The following is a 20,592-nucleotide window of genomic DNA, read 5'->3' on the forward strand; positions in this document are numbered from 1 at the left end:
AGTGCATGCTAAGGTTTGGTTAGCTCTCCCACCCTTGCCGCTTCTATTGGGCAGTAGGCAGTTTAAATACTTTTGCATTTTATTGTGCAAGTGTTCATGATTCATGGCACCTCAGGAGTTATGAGTCATGTGGAATCCCCTATCCAGTGTGGGAAACCAAAACTAATTAGTCAGTTGCTCCAGGAATTATCTTGTTGACAGGCTGTGAAATGCACAAAATAAGTTATTCTTTGTTTCAACAGTTGGGTGCTGTATGTAAGCTAGATGCTTTTGAGGTAAAAACAAAAAGTACTGAAGAAACTGAACAAGCCTGGCAGTAGCTGTGGAGGCAGAAACAGAGTCAAAGTTTTGAATTTGATATGGTTCTTTTTAAAATTGACTAAAATGTTGTTTCTCCCTACCACACCAGCTGAGATTCTCAAGCAGTTTCTTTTTATTTCAGATTTCCAGCTTCTGAAATATTTTGCATTTATTTGAATACTTTTGAGAGGGTGTTTTGAAGCAGTTCATGCTGTAAGTAACCAGGGAGCAAGTTATACTAGACTTGGAATTGTGCAATGTCAAAATTGACTAAACAAAGAACTGCTAGTTGGGAAAGTGAAATCATATTCAACCAATTTATTGGTATTCTTTGAAGGAGAAACACTCATGCATTGGTAGTGTCCTGACCTCTAAGCCAGGAGACCTGGGTTCAAGTCCCATCTGCTCCAGAGGTGTGCAATGACATCTCTGAGCAGGTTGATTAGAAGATATGAAAGCAGAACATTTGTACACTGTTAGTACCCCTACCTCTGAGCCAGGAGAGCTGGGTTCAAGACCTACTGCTCCAGGGGTGCGTACTAACATTTTTGAACATTTTTTTTTGAAAAATATCCACATAAAAAGTGATGTGCAAGTAGGAATTCATGGTGTAAGTGGTAACATGTTTGCATGGGTAGGAGATTGGCTGGTTGGCAGAAAACTGAATGCATAAAATAGTTGTTTTTGATTAGTAGAATGTGACAAGTGAAGTCCTTGAAGATTGTGCTGAGGCTTAAACTTTTTATTGTTCATATCAGTGACTTCATTGAGGGGATCAAAGGCGTAAGGAAGATGTAGACTGATTGGTTGAGTGAGTGGGCAAACATCTGGCAGATGGAGTGTGATGTTTGGAAATGTGAAGTTGTGCACATTCATAGGAACAGTAACAAAAAAGCAGAGTATTAATTAGACAGAATAATCGAAGAATTCTGAAATGCAGAATGTTCAATCAATGCTACTACTGTGTAAAAAATGTTAAGTATGTTAGGTTTTTTACAGGGAGTGATAGGATTCTGGAATGTGCTGCCACGGGTGGTTGGTGGAGGCAGATACAATAGGGGTGTTTAAGAGGCTTTTAGATAAGCACTTGAATAGGCAAGGAATAGAGGGATGTGGACCAAGGGCAGAAAAAAGGGATTAGTTTAACTTGGTGTCATGTTCAGCACAACATTCTGTGCTGTACTGTTCTATGTTCTGTGCAGTTACAGCATATACTTAAGGACAACGGAATTCTAGCCTTTGTTACAAGAAGAATTGAACATAAAAGTAAGGATTTATGCTTCAGTTATACATGGAATTATTGAGACCATATCTCTTCTTTGCAGTTTTTATCTCCTTATTTAAAGATGTAACTATATTAGGGGTGGTTCAGAAGAGGTTTATTGGATTGATACCTGGAATTAGCAGGTTGTCACATGATGATTGGTCGGACAGACTGGGATTGTTTGCACTGGAGTTTAGAAGAGTGATGGTGACTTGATTGAAGTGTATTAGATCCTGAATGGCGTTGACCAGCTGGATATGGAAAGGATGTTTTCTTTCCTGGGTGAGTGCAGAACAAGGGATACTGTTTAAAAATTAAGGGTTTTAGGACCGATCAAGGTTTTTTCTGTGAGAGTTGTGAGACTTTGGAACTGTCTGCCTTGGAAGACACAGCAGAGATGGGGTCATTTGATATCTTTAGGGAGGAGGTTTATAGACTCTTAGACTAGGGAATCTAAGGTTATTGGAGGTAACTGGGAATGGGGAATTTGAAACACAAGTGGATCAGTTATGATTTTTGTTTTTTAACTCATTCAGGGGGTGTAAACATTCAAATCAGGATGGTGAGTGGCTCAGAGGGGAACTTGCAGTTGGTGGTGCTCCCGTATATCTTAGCCTTCCCAATAGTAATGGTGTGGATTTGGAAGGTGTTGCCTAAGGAGCTTTGGTAAATCTCTGCATCCTGTAGATGGTACTCACTGCTGCTAATGAGCATCGGTGGTTGACAGAACTGTGGATATTGTGCCAGTCTAACAGGCTGCTTTGTCTTGGATGGTGTCAAGCTTCATGATTGTTGTGGATCTGCACTCATCCAGGCAAATGGGGACTAGTCCATCACACTCCTGACTTGTACCTTGTACAAGCTTTGGAGAATCAGGTATCACTCACTGTAGAATTTCTAGCCCCTGACCTGTTGTTGTAGCCACAGTATTTTTTATTACAGGTCTAGTTCAGTTTCTGGTCAATAGTAACCCCCAGCATATTGATAACATAGGATTCAGTGATGGTAATTTCATTGAATGTAGACGGGTGATGGTTAGATTCTCTCCTCTAGGTATGACTCCAAACATTTATTGAATGGCAGTGCAGTCTCAAGGGGCTATATGTTCTATTTCTGCTCTTGATTTCTATGTTCATACGCTAATATACATTTTACAGACAGAGCTCCTGAGCTCTGCCTACAGTGAATACTGTGGGGGTGGCTATGGAAGATGTCTTGGTTTAAGAGGGATCATGGTATGATGAAGGGTCATATAAGGAGGAATGGGTGTTCAGAGGTTATGAAGGACCACATGTATGTATGTGGTGTGGATACAGGTATGACCAATGGCAGGATTTCCAGCTACTTCATCTCCTTCCTGTTACCACTTCTGGTCTGTCACTGGAGAAGCAAGCCCAACAGTACCGTGCCCACCTCCAATGAAATGAAGGTAAAGTGGATATGACCTCTTTAAAAGAAGACAGGTCCTAGCCAGGAAGTTTACCAACCAAACTTTCTTGCTTCCAACACAAAAACCCAGCCCAACATTTATACTTAAGAGCATGGAACACAATCGAAGTACTTGCACTCATCATGTGAATCAAATATGCTTAGAAATCTAATTTGAATTGTGCTATTAACTTAGATGCAGAATTATTTAATTGTCATAACTTGGTATTGATACTTTCATAAATATTAATATTTGCAATTATGAAAGAAATTTTAATTTGTATTTTAAAAATAATTAAATGATCACATTTCCATGTAACATACCATATTGCTTCAAAAGCTTTAGCAATGCTGTTTTAAATATATTACTGAAACATAACACACCAAGTTTAGACTAGATATATATGATGTGAATACCTCTGATTTTTATCAATTCTAATTAGTGGAGGGTCTGTGTCAAGAAGGGTGAGTAGAAAGCAGGAAGGAGAACAGAAGACAAGGAGGATGGATGGTCAAGGGTAGATTCAGGGGAGAAATGGAGAGGAAAAGTGAAGCAATGAAAGGGGTCTGTGAAGGGGAGTTTGTGGGAGAACAAAAGCAGAATGGGGAGGAAGGGGAATTTTGTTCTTGATATTGATGCAACACAGTTTTTTAAATTGAAAAACATTTTGAGCACAGGTGCCTTGTGCGTCAGTGGGCTAGCTGACTACCACAGGAACTAATGCTCAAATATAAGCAACTAGCTAAGAGCCAGGAGAAAAAAAAACAGCAGCTGCAAAGGTTGTAAAGCTGGGCTTACAGTGAACACTGTTTCTGCTCTGTCATAACAATATTGCTGTATGTCCTTTCGAGTAATGTAATGTTCCCCCTTTTGTTTCATTTTGAAATTCACCTTTACGAGAAGAGTGTACGCTTAAAGGCTCAGAACCATGGAACGCTTCATGTTGCCACCTGACGACCAGTGGCTGTTGCTGCATGCAGTCTGACAGCAGTGCTTGATATTTTCACTGCATTTCTTTGGTAATTGACATTAGTGATGTTAGCAGCAAGTTATGCTTGAATCTGCTTCCATCACCATTTTAGGCATTGCATTTCAGATTGCAATTTGCTGTGCTTTTTTTAAAAAAAAAACTCTTGTATCCCTCCTGGTGTTTTTGCAATACTTTCAAATTTTCTGTTTCCAAACCCTTCACAATTTTGAAGATTTCTATTAAAATTGCCCATTAACTTTCTCTGGTCCAGGGAGAACAATCTCAACTCCATCAATCTCTCCAGGTAACTGCACTCTTTCACCCCAGATGATATTCTAGTAAAGTTCTGTACACACCCCAACAGCTTGACATCCTTCCTAACATGAAAATGCAGAGCAAAGCATCTCTTGACAAGTGGCTAGGGATTCAGTCACCACACTAATAATGGTTTGCAAGTGGCAGTCAAACTGGCAGGGGTCTGCTGGCAGTTCCTCAGGCCATCTATTTAAGGGACAGTATTAGAGAATGGAAAGTGAAGGGTGTGCACAGGGAATTTCTGTGCAGTAACTATTTTGTCATTCAGTTGAAGAGCTGAAAACTCTGGATACAATGAGTAGTGTTAAACAGACTTGTTGGGTGGCTTAAAACAGAATGGAAATAAAATGCTCTGAAATGTTAAAATCAAGACTTAAATATTTAAGAAAGAAGCAGCTGATTAGTAGCATATTGATACAGAGACAGCTGGTGGACAGGAAGGCATTACTAACATTTCTCAAGATTTTAACACTGAAAATCCCATTATTGCAGCAATTTTACATAGAACATACACAAGCAGGCCATTTGGTCCATGGACCAACAAAATACATTGAAAACCCATGTCAACTGGTTTCATATTTGTCCATAACTGTCATGTTTGTGGTAATTTAGGGAGGCAATTGCCTAGTGGTATTATTTCTAGACTATTAATCCAGAAACTTCAGCTAATGCTCTGGGGGGAACACAGGTTCAAATCACACCATGGCAGATGGTGGAACTGAATTCAATAAAGGGTCTACTGATGACCGTGAAACCATTGTCAATTGTTGGAAAAATCTGACTCCCTTAAAAATCCTCAAGGTAAGGAAATCTATCATCCTTAATAAAAACCGAAAGAACGGCAGATGCTGGAACAAATTCTGGAAAAGCTCAGCAGGTCTGGCAGCATCTGTGGAGAGAAATCAGAGTTGGTGTTTTGGGTTTGAGTTCTGAAGAAGAGTCACTGGACCCAAAACGTTAACCCTGATTTCTCTCCATTGATGCTGCCAGACCTGCTGAGCTATTTCAGCAATTTAAGTTTTTGAATCTGTCATCCTTTCCTGCCTCAGTATAAGTGTAACGCCAGACCCACAGCAATGTAGTTGACTCTTTGCTGCTGTCTGGGCAATTAAGGTCGGGCAATAAGTGCTGGCTTAGCCAAAGAAGCCCTAATCATGTGAGTGAATAAAGAAGAATTGAGTGGATACATGTTGTGAAGGTAGTTGACAAGGGTTTTGGAAGTATTTTATTGGTGGGGAGGGAGTGTAGTTCTGTACGGATGGGGTTGGTTGAGGATTAATGCCCAAGTGCTGCTGGAATAAATAAAACTAATCTTTAAAATGTTTTGGAATTTCGTTCTGGCAACAATATCCATCTTCCAAGAATGGATAAAATGTTGCATCAGAAAGCAAGCATGACTCAACTAGAAAATCCTTGGCATGACGTAGTTGTCTTTATATCTCCTGTGACTTTGCACACGGAGGAAAGATGATCAAATGTCAATTGTACAGGGAAAAATTGAATCCGGCTCTACGGCATGATTCAGATCCTGATTTAAAATCTTCAATTCTGCCTTTCCTTTTGTATCGCTGTTTTCAAATGCCTGCATCTACACCTGGATCTAGTTGTCTATATTGGACTAATTAACTTCTCTTTTGTCTTGTCTTGATGGCAAATAATAGACAATGCATAAAATAAAGTGATGTAAATATACCAATCATTGTTGTCTTCGTTGTGATTAGGTGGTACATGAACAGGAGCCAAATATTTAGTTTCTTTCACTGATCATACTTTGGTGATTTACATCTCTACATGATTGTACAAGTGATATTTTAACAATTGAAAATGCATTCTTGTTACTAAAGCAGCAAAGGCTTGTGATAAATAAAGTGCAATGATCAGCTCCAAAAGGTAACCTCCACAGGCATAAGGCCAATGAATGAATTGCCATTAAGACAAATTTTATGATGACCAATTGAATCTGGAGCATGCTACAAAGTACACATCACCTCGAATGCATGCATGCTACAGCAAGCAGACATTTTCCTTGTTCACTCCTCACAATGATGTACATGTGGGAAGTAAATAATTTTGTGACAATCTACACACCTGCAAATACACATCTAAATTACAAGTCATATTTGTACTTGAGCAATGTTTGGTCCATGCACTCAGCTATTTAAAATGAGTTTGTGTATATATAGAAATAAATTTGAGTTGTTACTCACTTTTCTGTTTGTCTTTGCAGTAAATGTGCATGAAAATAACATGAAATGGTGTGGAGGTATGACTGGGAGGAAGGGGACCAATAGAGGTTACAAAAAGAACATGTGGGACAGAAGCTGGTGTTGGATCAATCTGAGCTATCTTTTTCACATCTGAGTCAATCACACATGAAACAGAGGTAGTCACTTTCGGATTTTCATTGCTTAAGACTGGCTCCTTCTATAGATTGTACACATTACACATATGGATAGGGATTGATACTAAAATTACTGTCTTTAAGTCCTTTATTTTTATGAACATATAGTACAAGTATTCCTTTTAAAAAGGAATATTTGTTACAACACTCACATTTGATTATATTATTAATTCACATTTGATTATACTATTAATCAAATTGACTTGACTTGATAATTTTCTTTACACCGTGACTTTTAAAAAAAACTTGTCTTAATTGTTTATCCTGTAATTTTCCAAAGAATGAATGGTTTAATTGTTCTCGTTTCTCAGCACAAACAGTAACATAGTGGATGGATTCGTGCTTTGTGGCAAAATAGTTGGCTATCTAGTTTCTCATAACTTTCCATAATTACCTGCAAACTGCTGCCACATACTGGTCCATCAGTCTTCTCTAACTTTTATCAGTTTCAATAAATATTGCAAGTAAAAAAGAATTCTGTTCAAGGTTACATTATTACTGAAGAACCAAGTATCAACATTCAGCATAGCAAGCTCAGCTACAGAATACCCAGAGGCTAGAATCAGGGCCTCAAAGCAGCACCAAATGCTGACTATCACAACACATTCAATGTGCATAAAGAAGCTGTTCAAGATCAGTTTTGCGCCATGATCCCACTCTTATCAGCAATAGATTAAGAACAGCCAAAATCAGTTCATATGAGAATGTTACAAGTAAAGAACAACATTGTGTCTCATCTCACTACCAAGTTTTGGAATCATTTGTAAACATAATTAACATTAATGGAACATAACAGACTTTCCTAAAAACACAGATCAACAATCATTGTCTCCAGGAAAATCCTAATATTTTATATGGAATTGTCTTCGAGATCATCAAGTTCCATTATATTGCTTGTTGCTGAAGATCATCTTTCATTTGCTATTTTTGCCAGAACCGATAAAATCCTAAGGCTATTGCTAGGCAACTGAACACCGATGCTGTAGAATAATAAAGCAGAAAATAGATAAATGTAGACATTTCTATAATGCTGAATTCCAAACCATATTATTTCAGAATGTGTAGCTGCCTGACTAGATCAAAGCAGTTTTGTTTTTCAAGTTGAACCACCCCACTTTCACAATCTTACCTGCAAGATACCTCATTGTTTCCAGTTTGAGTGATTCCAACATGGTCTTAAGTGAAGCCACATCTGTGTCAATTTTTTTGTTTGTTTCGGTGATGGCACGGTCTGTGTCTGAGTTCTGAAAAGGTCAACAAAAATCACAAGTCAATCTACAAGGAATGGTAATATTGCATTTAGAGGAATTGCATATTTCTGCACCCAAGAGGTAGGTAATAGGTGACAATAACAGACCACTAAAACAGACTAGTCAGTCATCAGCTTATTGCTGTTGGTGGGATCTTGATGTGCAATCATGTGCTTGACAGGTTTTACAACTTTGTGTTTCAGAACTTAATTAACTATAAAACATTTTTACATCCGATGTTGTGAAAGGTGATTTATAAATGCAAATCCTTTTATCATTGACATTTTCAGGTGGTTCTACTTCTGTTGCCACTGTACATGCAGAAAAAAAAATGCAGAATTCCTAGGAAAACAAGGTGTGGAGCTGGAGGAACACAGCAGGAGTTGTTCAATGTTAGGTGGGAATAGAGTGGGTGTGAGGACTAACATTTTTGCAGATGTACTAGCAGCAGCAGCCAAACTCTGGATGGAAGTGGTGCTGAGAAAGAAGGAACAAATAATGGGCGTGTGTGAAACCTGGAAGCAATTTGTTTTCCCCTAGAGGGTTATTAGTCTATGGCATTCTCTTACGCAGAAGGTAGTGGAGATGACATACTTTAAAATTTATTCGGGGCTGAGTTAGATAGATTTTTGATAGACAAGGGAGTCCAGGGTAATGGGACGAGACAGAAAAGTGGAGAGGAGAGCACAACAGGATCGGCCATGCTCTTAATGAACGGTGAAGTAGATTCAAAGGCACGGATCCGGATTCCTGGCCTCAGTGTGGACTTGGATTCAGCACTGACCTGGCAAAGTGTCCTTTAGTTCGTCGTGGCCCGGTGTGGCTTCCCAGCCTGGAGGGGATTCAAAGCCGAGCAGGGACTAGAGGCTAGATGCCAGCGTGGAGTGGGTTGGAAGGACTGTTATTCGGCACTTTTTATTACTCTATTTTTCTAACTTATTTCTAGTGATTTGTAATGCTAGACTTTATATTTATTTATTTTTCTAATTTTCTCCCCCTTAAGAAATTGTACTGAAGAATCTGTACAGAGTAACCTTGTACATGTAGTTCTGCTATAACGCGTGTTTCACTAACACGAATTGGCTGTAACGCGATTGATGAATAGTGGAACAAAAAACAAAGTTGCTGGAGAACCTCAGCAGGTCTGGCAGCATCTGTGAAGGAGAAAACGGAGTTAGCGTTGTGGGTCCAGTGACTCTTCCTCAGAACTGACGGTGGCTGGGAAATGTCAATTTATATGCAGAAAATAGGGAGGTGAGTGGGGTAGGAAGTAAACGATAAGATAGAGCCTAAAGAGAGAAAAGAACAGTTGGACAGACAAAGGAGTTGCTAATGATCAGGCTGGGAGGCTGAATAGTTGTTAATGGGGACTGTTAGTGACTAACAATAGGGGGTGTGTAATGGCAGGCTACCTGGTAACAAGGCCTGGTGTGTGGGGTAGGGGGTTGGGACATGGGAGAGTTTAGGCCCTAAAATTAGTGAATTCAATATTGAGTCCGGAGAGCTGTAGGGTCCCAAGCGGAAAACGAGGTGTTGTTCTTCCAGCTTGCGTTGGGTTTTGCTGGAACAATGCAGCAGGCCAGAGACAGAGCTATTGGCCAGGAAGCAGGGTGGTGAGTTGAAGTGGCAGGCAACAGGTGGTTCAGGGTCTTTTTTGCGAGCAGAACGTAGATTTTCTGCGAAGCGGTCGCCAAGTCTACGCTTAGTTTCCCTCGTAGAGGAGACCACACTGTGAGCAGTGAATGCAGTAGACTAGATTCTGGGAAGTGCAGGTAAAGTGTTGCTTCACCTGGAAGGTATGTTTGGGCCCTTGGATACTGGGGAGGGAGGAGGTAAATGGGCAGGTGTTGCACCTTCACCGGTTACAGGGGAAGGTGCCGTAGGGCTGTGGGGGTGGGTGAAGGAAGTGTGGACCAGGGTGTCCCGGAAGGAATGGTCCCTGCGGAAGGCGGGCAAGGCAGGGGAGGGGAATATGCGTCTGGTGGTGGCATCTCGCTGGAGTTGGCGGAAATGGCATCTGATAATCTTCTGGATGTGGATGCTGGTGGGATGGTGGGTGAGGATAAGGGGAATCCTATCACTGTTGTGGGAGGGAAGAGAAGGGGTGAGGGCGGAAGTGCGGGAGATGGGTCGGACTTGGTTGAGGGCCCTGTCATCAACAGAGCTGGGGAATCCTCGGTTGAGGAAGAAGGTGGACATTTTGGATGCTCCCTTGTCGAAGTTGGCCTCATCAGATGAGGCCAACTTTGAAAGGGAGCATTCAAAAATGTCCAGATGAGGCCAACTTCGACGAGGGTAACTCTCTGTGGAGTTTGCACATCCTCCCTGTGTCTGCGTAAGTATCCACAGATGCTCCGGTTTCCTCCCACAGTCCAAAGATATGCAGGCTAGGTGGATTAGCCATGGGAAATGTGGAGTTACAGGGCTTGGCGGGGGCGTGGGGGTCACTCTGGGTGGACACTGTTCAGATGGTCGGTGCAGACTAGAGTCATTGCAGATAAACAGCATGAACAGACCCGTCTATGCCGACCAGATATTCTGTATAAATCTAGTCCCATTTACCAGCATTTGGCCCATATCCCTCTAAATCCTTCCTAATCATATGCCTTTTAAATGCTGTAATCATACCAGCCTCCCACTTCCTCTGGCAGCTTATTCCATATATGCACCACCCTCTGCGTGAAAAAGTTGCCCTTTAGGTTCCTTTTATATTTTTTCCTTCTCATCTTAAACCTATGCCCCCTAGTTTTGGGCTTCTTTACCACAGGGAAACGACCTTGTCTATTTATCCTATCCATTCCCCTCATGATTTTATAAACCTCTATGTCACCCCTCAGCCTCTGATGTGCCAGGGAAAATAGCCCCAGCCTATTCAGCCTCTCCCTATAGCTCAAATCTTCCAACCCTGGCAACATCTTCGTAAAACTTTTTTGAACCCTTTGTAGTTCCATCACATCCTTCTTGTAGGAGGGAAACCAGAATTGCATGCAATACTCCAAAAGTGACCAAACCAATGTCCTGTACAGCTGCAACATAATCTCCCAACCTCTACACTCAATGCACTGACCAATGAAGACAAGCATACCAAATGCCTTCTTCACTATCCTATCTACCTGCGACTCCACTTTCAAGGAATTATGAATCTGCACGCCAAGGTCTCCTTGTTCAGCAACACTCCCCAGGATCTTACCATTAAGCGTACAAGTCCTGCCCTGATTTGCCTTTCCAAAATACCATGATGTGGAGGTGCTGGTGTTGGACTGGGGGGTCTTTACACTGATAGAACCTTTAGTTCTCTCAGGACCGGACTGAGAAAGGAATGCGGAGATTTACATATACCTACTAATCAATTAAAACCTCCTAACTGATTAAAGATTTAACAGCATCTTAGGTTTGTGACCCTTTGATCTTTTGCTTATAAATTCTGTATCTGATACTACCTCTCTCACTAACACCTGAAGGAGTAAGTCTCTGAAAGCTTGTGTTTTCAAATAAACCTGTTGGACTATAACCTGGGTCAGAAATCACACGACACTTTTCCAAAATGCAGCACGTCACATTTATCTAAATTAAACTCCACCTACCTCTCCTCAGCCCATTGGTCCATCTGATCAAGATCCCGTTGTACTCTGAGGTAACCTTCTTCGTTGTCCACTACACCTCCAAATTTTATAGTGTCATCTCCAAACTTACTAAGCACACCTCCTATGGTCACATCCAAATAATTTATATAAATGACAAAAAGCAGTGGACCCAGCACCGTTCCTTGCGGCATACCACTGGTCACAGGCCTCCAGTCTGAAAAGCAACCCTCCAACACCAGCCTCTGTCCTCTTCTACCTTTGAGCCAGTTCTGTATCCAAACAGGTAGTTCTCCCTGTATTCTGTGTGATCTAACATTGGTAAGGCGTTCGACAAGGTTCTTCATGGTAAACTGGTTAGCAAAGTACATATAGATCACATCCACTGCTCTGCCCTCCACAATCTTCTTCGTTACTTCCTCAAAAAACGCAAATCAAGTTAGCGAGACATGATTTCCCACGTCGACTATCCCTAATCAGTACCGGTCTTTCCAAATACACATAAATTCTTGTCCCTCAGGATTTCATCCAAACAATCTCATTGCCCACCATTGATGTCAGGCTCATTGGTCAATAGTTTCCTGGCTTTTCCTTACCACCTTTCTTAAATAGTGGCACAAGGTTAGCCAACATCCGGTCATCCAGCACCTCATTTGTGGCTATCGATGATACAAATATCTCAGCATGGGGCCCAGCGATCTCTTCCCTCGCTTCCCAAAGATTCTAGGGTACACCTGATCAGGTCCCAGGGATTTATCCACCTTTATGCATTTTAAGACGTTCAAGACCTTCTCTTCTGTAATACGGACATTTCTCAAGATGTCGCTATTTATTTCCTCACGTTCTTGATCTTCCATATCTTTCTCCACAGTAAATACTGATGCAAAATACTCGTTTAGTATCTATCCCATCTCCTCCGGTGTCACACATAGGGTACTGTGCTGAACGCGTGGGTTGGTTGGTCGGTTGACTTCCCCCTGGTGTATACTCCTACTGCCTTTGACTCGATCCCCGCTATCTATACCTGATGTATGCTTTTTGTTTTCTTGACTAAAACCTCAATTTCTCTAGTCATCCAGCATTCCCTACACCTACGAGCCTTACCTTCACCCTAACCGCAACATGCGGTCTCTGGACTCTCGTTATCTCATTTTTGAAGGCTTACCATTTTCCAGCTATCCCTTTACCTGTGAACATCTGCCCCCAATCAACGTTTGAAAGTTCTTGCCTAATACCATCAAAATTGGCCTTCCTGCAATTTAGAACTTTAACTTTTAGATCTGGTCTATCTTTTCCCATTACTATTTTAAAACTAATAAAATTATGGTCACTGGCCCCAAAGTGCTCCCCCACTGACACCTCAGTCACCTCCCTGCCTTATTTTCCAAGAGTAGGTCAAGTTTTGCACCTTCTCTAGTAGGTATATTCACATACTGAATCAGGAAATTTTCTTGTACACACTTAATAAATTCCTCTCCATCCAAGTCCTTAACACTATGGCAGTCCCAGTCTGTGTTTAGAAAATTAAAATGCCCTACCATAACCACCCTATTATTCTCACAGATAACAGAGATCTCCTTACAAATTTGTTTCTCAAGTTTCCCACTGACTATTGGTGGGGTGTTGGGGGGCGGTGGGCAGTGTCTATAGTACAATCCCAATAAGGTGATCACTCCTTTCTTATTTCTCAGTTCCACCCAAACAACTTCCCTGGGCATATTCCCAGGAATATCCTCCCTAAGTACAGCCATAATGTTATCCATAATCAAAAATGCCACTCCCCCTCCTCTCTTGCTCCCCTTTCTGTAGCATCTATACCTTGGAATACTAACCTGCCAGTCCTGTCCATCCCTGACGCCATCTCTGTAATTACTATGATATCCCAGTCCCATGTTCCCAACCATGCCCTGAGTTCATCAGCCTTACCTGTTAGGCCTCTTGCATTGAAATAAATGCAGTTACTTTATCAGTCCTACCTTGTTCTCTACTTTGTTCTTGCTAGCCCTGTCTGTTTGACTCATTCCTTTACCCAACTCTACCAGTCTCAGACTGATCTCTTTCCTCACTATCTCCCTGGCTCCCACCCACCGCCCCCCCCCTTTACTGGTTTAAATCCTCCTGAGCAGCTCTAGGAAATCTCCCCGCCAGTAGATGAGTCCCTTTCCAATTCAGGTGCAATCCATCCTTCTTATACAGGTCACTTCCACCCCAGAAGAGATTCTAATGATCCAAAAATGTGAATCCTTTTCCCCCCCGCACCAGCTCCTCAGCCACGCTTTCATCTGCTTGATCCTCCTATTCCTACCCTCATTAGCTTGTGGACCAGGAGTAATCCAGATATTACTACCCTCAATGACCTCCTTTTTAATTCCTGCCTAACTTCCTAAATTCTCTCCTCACAATCCCGTCCTTAGTTCCAATGTGTTCAACAACTTCTGCTGGTCCCTCTTCCCTTTGAGAATATTCGGCACCCTCGGACATATCTTTGATGCTGGCACTAGGGAGGCAACAATTCATGCGATCCGATAGGATTCGCAACTAAACACACTTCCTGCAGACAATCATCAGTAACATGGAAACTCTCTCTAATCTCCTACATCAGCCAGGAGGAGCGTGTCACTCTACTAAAGGGTATCTTTGTGCCTTAACAATCTACAGACCCAAAAAAAAAGCACAGTTCTACTGCTCTAAAAACACTGCTCCAGGCTAACTTAGTACCCATGTTTTATATTTTTAAAGTGTGATCAAGAGACAGATCTCAATAAAAAACATATAAAATCAAAAAGAATCCACTCTACTCACTAGTGTAGATTTACACAAAGAAAACTAGCCACTTAGCTGAACCCCTGCTGTGATCTCCTCACAGAGATGGGCTGAATGGCCTCTTTCAGCACTGTAGGGATTCTATGATTTGAAGTTCTGAAGAAGGATCACTGGACCTGAAACACTGACTCTGCTTTCTCTCCAAAAGCAGTTACACTGAACTACTAGACAACTTTCTGTCAAGAGTTTAATGGGCAATTAACATGCAGGTGCAGGAACTCTACAGGGAGAGTTAGGGTAGGATTCTGTTAAAAACATTAACCTGCTCAGACATGTCATGATACACCTCCAGGGCAGGTGGGAATTGAACACAAAAAAAAACTTATGGCCCTGAGGTAAAGTCACATGACTCCCAAAATTTGTTTTTCTGAAAGAAACACAGCTGTTAAATCAGCTTGTTTGGACATGTTCTGACACACCTCGCTGGCAGGTAGGGCTCAAGCCCAGATTTTCTAGCCCAGGGATAGGGGTGATACCACAATGCCAGAAGAATCCTAACATTGTTTTTTGGTTTTAAGAAATGTGTTTGAGCATGTTGTAACACTTTCTGCACAGCAACGTTCCTGCTAGGCCATATGTGCAGCAAACCCAAAGGCCCACACACAGTGATTGGCGTGTCGACATGGACTGCAGCAATAACTGCTGGTTCTGGAAAATACTGATCTCAGAGGTCCATGCAGAGGAAAAGAATGTTAGAGGGAATACTGCGGTATAGATTGGACTTGAATAGAGAGACCTTCTGGCTGTAGTTATAGACAATACCACTGGGCCACATGGCCCTCATAATTCTGTTACCATGAAGCTAATGGTGGATCAGCACAAATCAGCTGCCAGCCTATAGCAATAAACAATTCACCATGTGCCTGGTCACAAATTTCTGCCTGCTTGCACATTAATTCATACACCATTCTTTTCAGCAAATTCTAGACTTTTGTTGTTTTATATTACAAACCATCCTTTGGACATGAGTGATTTTGGTTGCTGAGGCAGAAAAGGCCATAGAAAATGCTTTGAAAAGGTTTTTTTTTTTAAAACTTTTTAAAAATTAATGAGAAAAGCTTTTTTTTTCCTTGTTAGATTCCTTCAACTGACCTTTCTGGAATGGTTATTTCTATAAATCTTCAATCGTTCCTTGTTAGTTTCCTGATCACTTTCTTCACTCCTGTTTTGTATGTTTTCTGTTAAATCACTTTGGATTTGCAACAATTTTATTTTGTACAATTGAATATAGCATGATAAAGGAAAAATTCTGATATTACTTCAAGTGTGAGAATATTCACTAGATTGAGTGATAATCCACATTTCTTTGCCAGAATCTAAAACCTTGCATATTTATGAATTAATAATCTTGTAACCACTTACCAGTTCAGTAAATTCATTTCTAGATGTCATTAACAGCTTCTCTTGCTCTCTAAACTAATAAAAAATTAAGTGATTATGGATGTGAAGTATTAATAATTGCTTAACAAAAAGATCTGATAAGGTGATCACATTTGTTTAGATAATTCCATTACGTATCTAAACATTTGTTGAGGATGCTCAATTATGGATCTGAGCACGTAGATTTATTCCATTTGAAAATGCGTAGAAGGTTATTACCCCTTAAAAAAATTTTCAGCCCGATAGTGCTTAGTATATCCTGTACAGTAACTGTTAAAGAGACAGGTGACACTGGGATAGATGGTTTCAACTATTAACTGTTTTGTTATCATTACTTAGAGTCAATTGGTTGCATTTTTTAGTAGTAGTTTAAGCCTGTAGTTTTAAGTTTACAGTCATTAAGTAGATCTTGGGCAAACTTTTCAGTTCAGCTAATGTAATGAACAGGTGTATTTTTGCGATCACATTAAATGAGTAAGGAATTTAGATTATTTTAAAATTCCCTTTCTTGATCTGAAAAAAATTTTTCAACTGCAATTAAATCATTACTTAGCATTTGGAATATGGTCTCATATTGTCTTAATTGCTCTTCGATTTTGAAGCACTTTAAAATTGAAATTCAGCACCGAGACCATTCAAAGCCCATTTTCAATTTGTTCACTGCCCACACCACCATTTCATGGACAGGAATCAACAGGGACATCAAGGGAATTTCAAAACCACTTTTAACATACAATCACCAAAGACTGCCCAGAAGTTTGGCCTCTATCAAAATGATATTCTTTGCCATGGTTTCCTCCAATTGACTTGTTTTACTACAATTGTCCCCTGTCGATATGTTTCACACCTGCAGCTAATTAGCTCCTCTGAGTTGTTTTACCCAAAATTAATTACCCTGCCTCCTTTTTCCCCTCCGCCCAAATAACTTTTTACTCTTCAGCACAGTGTGGAGCTGGAGGAACACAGCAAGTCAGATAGCATCAGAGGAGCAGGAAAGTTGACATTTCGGATTTACATCCTTCATCAGGTCCTGATGACGGCAGTAAATCCGAAATGTCGACTTTCCTGTTCCTCTGATGCTGCCTGACCTGCTGTGTTCTTCCAGCTCCACACTGTATTGACTCTGACTCCAGCATCTGAATTCTTGCTATCTCCAACTTCTTAACCTTGTTTTCATTCAGTTTTCGCCACATCTCTAACTCTGCTGGACCTTAATACTGCAGTTTCCCCATGTGTCATTCTATGAAGGAACTTGGAGCAAAGTTGGTAGCGCATAGACAATAGATTAGCAACAAGGTAGCTGAAATAGCAACGACACATTACCGTGTCCATAATTCTGCTCTTCTCCAAGTTCATGTCCAGTTTTGTATCACTTCTGATTTTCTTAATTTCATCCTACAAAACCAAGATTACATATCCTCAGCTCACATTAATTTGGAAAAGTGCTCAAGAAATAGACAAATAAAAAAGAAAATACTGCAGATGCTGGAAATCTGAAGCAAACACAGAATGCTGGAGTAGCTCAGCAGGTCTGACAGCATCTAGAGAGAGAATAAAAGACTTATTGATTCAAATCTGGTTAAATGGCAGCCCAGACGTGGTAAGTACTGTTGGGGCTTCTGAGTCCAACTGCTTCAGACAACTGCATCCTTTTCTTGCTCTCCTTTTTTTATCTTTTTCTTTCTTCATCTGAGGCCAGAGCAGTGTTGGCAGGGTGGCAGCCGCAGCGTGGATTGGGACTCCTGGCAGTGGTAGGCCTGGAGCCCGAACTTCTGGTGGTGCCTGAAGAGATTGTGGGGGTGGGCGCTATGGCTGCAGTAGGCCAGGAGCCCGGACTGTAGACGACAGCAGGGCATCAGCTGCGGTGGTGGTGGTGCCCAGAGCAGGAACCCTTGGCAGCGGCAGCAGGCAAGCCATTGTCATTGGTGTACCAGAGTGGGGAACTCCTTGAGGCCCGGAACACCTTTCAGAAGCCCTGGAGCAGTGCTCGAGACCCAGCTTGAACTGAAGATGAACTCAAATAGAGCAATTTTTTTTTTTTTTTTTGCAACTCAAAATGGCGCCCGATTGTGGTAACAAAACACTTTTCATTGAACCTTCCTAGATATATGTGACAATAAAAATCATTTGTCATCAAAAATCATTCCATCTTATTCACAACGATCTGAATTCTGAAGAAGTGTCACATTGGACTCAAAACATTAACTCGGTTTCTCTCTCCACAGATACTGCTGGACCTGCTGAGATTCTCCAGCTGTCTGTTTCTTAAACAAACAGAGTACACTTGTGATAATTCAAGATCAATCCTTATGACAACTTACCAAAAGCTGTAGTTTTAGGTGCTCCAACTCAATTTTTATTTTCTATAAAAGAACAAAGAACTGAGTTGAAATGAAATTCTTTGAAATGTTAAAAGTAAAATAAGTAAAAGAATTATTTAAGTACGAAGAAACTATTTGTTTCATTTAAATATAAAATTGGTGGTATGCTGAAATATGGTTAGAAAGAACACTCCAATGATAGTTAAGTCAATATTTGATCTTTTCAGTTGCTGGGAACACTAAGATATTGTTTAATCAGATTACAATGATATATTTTAACACTGCTCATTCACGCATCTTGTGACCAGATTAAGAATGTGGTATTAGCTAGGAAAATGCTGGGCAGAATATTTGACTTCCACTTATGCAGCCAAATAGTCAATGACTCATCTGATGGCATGGCTTTGCCAATGTGGCACTTCCCTAGGACTACACTGGACTGTCAACAGGTTGTAGCACTAAGTGTTTTAAAATATTCAACTTCTGAGGCGCAAGAGTAATGCTAACTGAGGTAAACATGCATTTAGTACTGAACTCAAGTGAATTCTGAGATTTTAATCTAAGCAGAAATCTTCAACATTAACATCCTGCTTTGTACAATTAAACATTTGGGAATGTTGGGAAAATACTCCCCTGGCTGGAGTCATACCAAAACACAAAGAATAAAGTCGTTCCCTGGACATCACTGCAGGAACTTGTCAGGACAATATCTGAGCTCCAACAACCTTCAACTGTGGCCTTAATGACATTGGCTGACAAATGCACAATATTCAATTCCACTCGCAATTTCACAGATACTGAAGCAGTCTATGCCAACACGCATCAAGACTTGGACAACATTCAAGCTTGGATTGGTAAATGATTAAGTGACATTCGTGCCAAACATGTGCAAGGCAATGACCACCTAGAACAAGAAAGTATCTAACCATCTCCCCTGTCAATTAATGGCATTATCAAATTCCCTCAATGTCCCAAAGGTCAACATTGAATAGAAGCTTAATTGGATCAGCCACAAAAACAATATGCTTACAAGAACAGGCTTGGTATTCTGCGAACTGTAACTCTCCTGACTCCTGAAAACCTGTCCATCATCTGCAATCACAGCAGCGTGATAGAATATACTCCATTTCCCTGAATGAGTGAAGCTCCAATAATGTATAAAATGCCTGACACCATTACACCTAAGCGGGTGACTTCATTGATAGCCCTTTCCCTGTGGCAGTAGTGTCTACCATACATAAGATACAATGCAGCAATTCAATCAGGATTCTTTGACAGCACCTTTCAAACCTGTGACCATACTATGTAGAAAGACATGGGGAAAAGCAAACAGAAACAGAACCCCAACTGCAAGTTCACCTCTAGGTTACCATCTGATTTAGAAATATATCATTCTTTAGTTTTTGTTGGGTCGAAATCTTGGAACTTAAAAGCATTGAATATGTAGCTACATCCATAGACTGCAATGGTTCAAGAAAGCAACCTCTCAAACCGTCTAATGGACAGTTAGGAATGGGCAGTTAAATCTAACCTTGGAAGTGATGTCCTGTTCTGAAGAACGAATTTTTAAAAGAGGAAATGAGTTGATGGTTTAAATTAACTTGTAAATATTGCTTCAAAAATTTATTTATTGCATCATATACATTCAAGATCTCATTTGACAAACAACATGCAGTATTTCTTTCTTGCCACTGGAGGTCACTGATTTCAATATATCACAGGAGCCAGCAAACAATTCAAAATAGATTTGACAGTAGACTCTGTTTGGTTGCAAGATGTTAGGAGTCCAACAAATGGTTTGCCATATTGATGGGAAAATAGCAGAATGCAACAAATGACCATTTGATTTGTTCTAGTGACATTGCTTGATGGGATATATAGAAACAAGATGATAGTCACTGATAAGAAATCCCCTATTTTTAAAATATAGTGTTATGGAATGTTTCACATTCAATGGGCAAGGTTTTGATTTAACATCTCATCTGAAAAACTGCACCTTTGACAGTTTAGCATTCCTACAAGGCCACACGGAAGTAAGTATCATCATAGATAATGTAAGTATTTGAAAATGACTTGAACTAAAACACACACACACACACACACACACACACACACACTATATACATGCTGTGAGGCAACTGTATCCTTTTCCTCTTCAGAGATGTAATCAGACTACTGCTTTGAGTCAACTGAACGAGGCAGTAGCACAAGTCTAGAAATTAGCTTAGCAGCAACGGTCTCACAGCTGGGCAAATTAAATCATGGACAATATTGTTTGCACACTTGAGGTGAATTGCCCGGAATACCATTTGGTACAGCTGCTAGCACACAGAGTAAATCTCATTTCCATTCCCATGCCAAGATGGCGGCGGAGTGGGGCTCCTGAGCCCAGGACTCATCCGTTCTGTCTGTTTTTAATTTTTTTCCCCCCCCACTTCTTATACTAACCTGCTGTAATTGCAGCAGTGAGTGAGCCCAGCACTGACTCGACAGGTCCCAAGTGGACTCGACTGAGCCCAGCGTGGACTTGAGTGGGCCACCATGAAAGACATTCGTGG

At 40.8% G+C, this 20,592-nt stretch overlaps 1 protein-coding gene across 2 annotated transcripts in view; it reads right to left on the reverse strand.

Moving 5' to 3' along the window:
* Nucleotides 1-6,749: 6,749 nt before the first annotated feature.
* ccdc90b (coiled-coil domain containing 90B) overlaps nt 6,750-20,592 on the reverse strand; it is a 37,826-nt gene continuing 23,983 nt past the window's right edge. For both annotated transcript variants that reach the window (XM_048598315.1, XM_048598314.1), the window contains exons 6-10: nt 18,035-18,076; nt 17,037-17,108; nt 15,696-15,749; nt 7,809-7,923; nt 6,750-7,659 (exon numbers count right to left, since the gene is read on the reverse strand). In XM_048598315.1, coding sequence (XP_048454272.1) covers nt 7,601-7,659; nt 7,809-7,923; nt 15,696-15,749; nt 17,037-17,108; nt 18,035-18,076 — 342 coding nt within the window. In that variant the 3' untranslated portion in view covers nt 6,750-7,600. The remainder of the gene's footprint in view (nt 7,660-7,808; nt 7,924-15,695; nt 15,750-17,036; nt 17,109-18,034; nt 18,077-20,592) is intronic.

This window comes from Rhincodon typus, chromosome 6 (genome assembly GCF_021869965.1).
Source record: "Rhincodon typus isolate 14 chromosome 6, sRhiTyp1.1, whole genome shotgun sequence".
Taxonomy (NCBI): Eukaryota; Metazoa; Chordata; class Chondrichthyes; order Orectolobiformes; family Rhincodontidae; genus Rhincodon; species Rhincodon typus.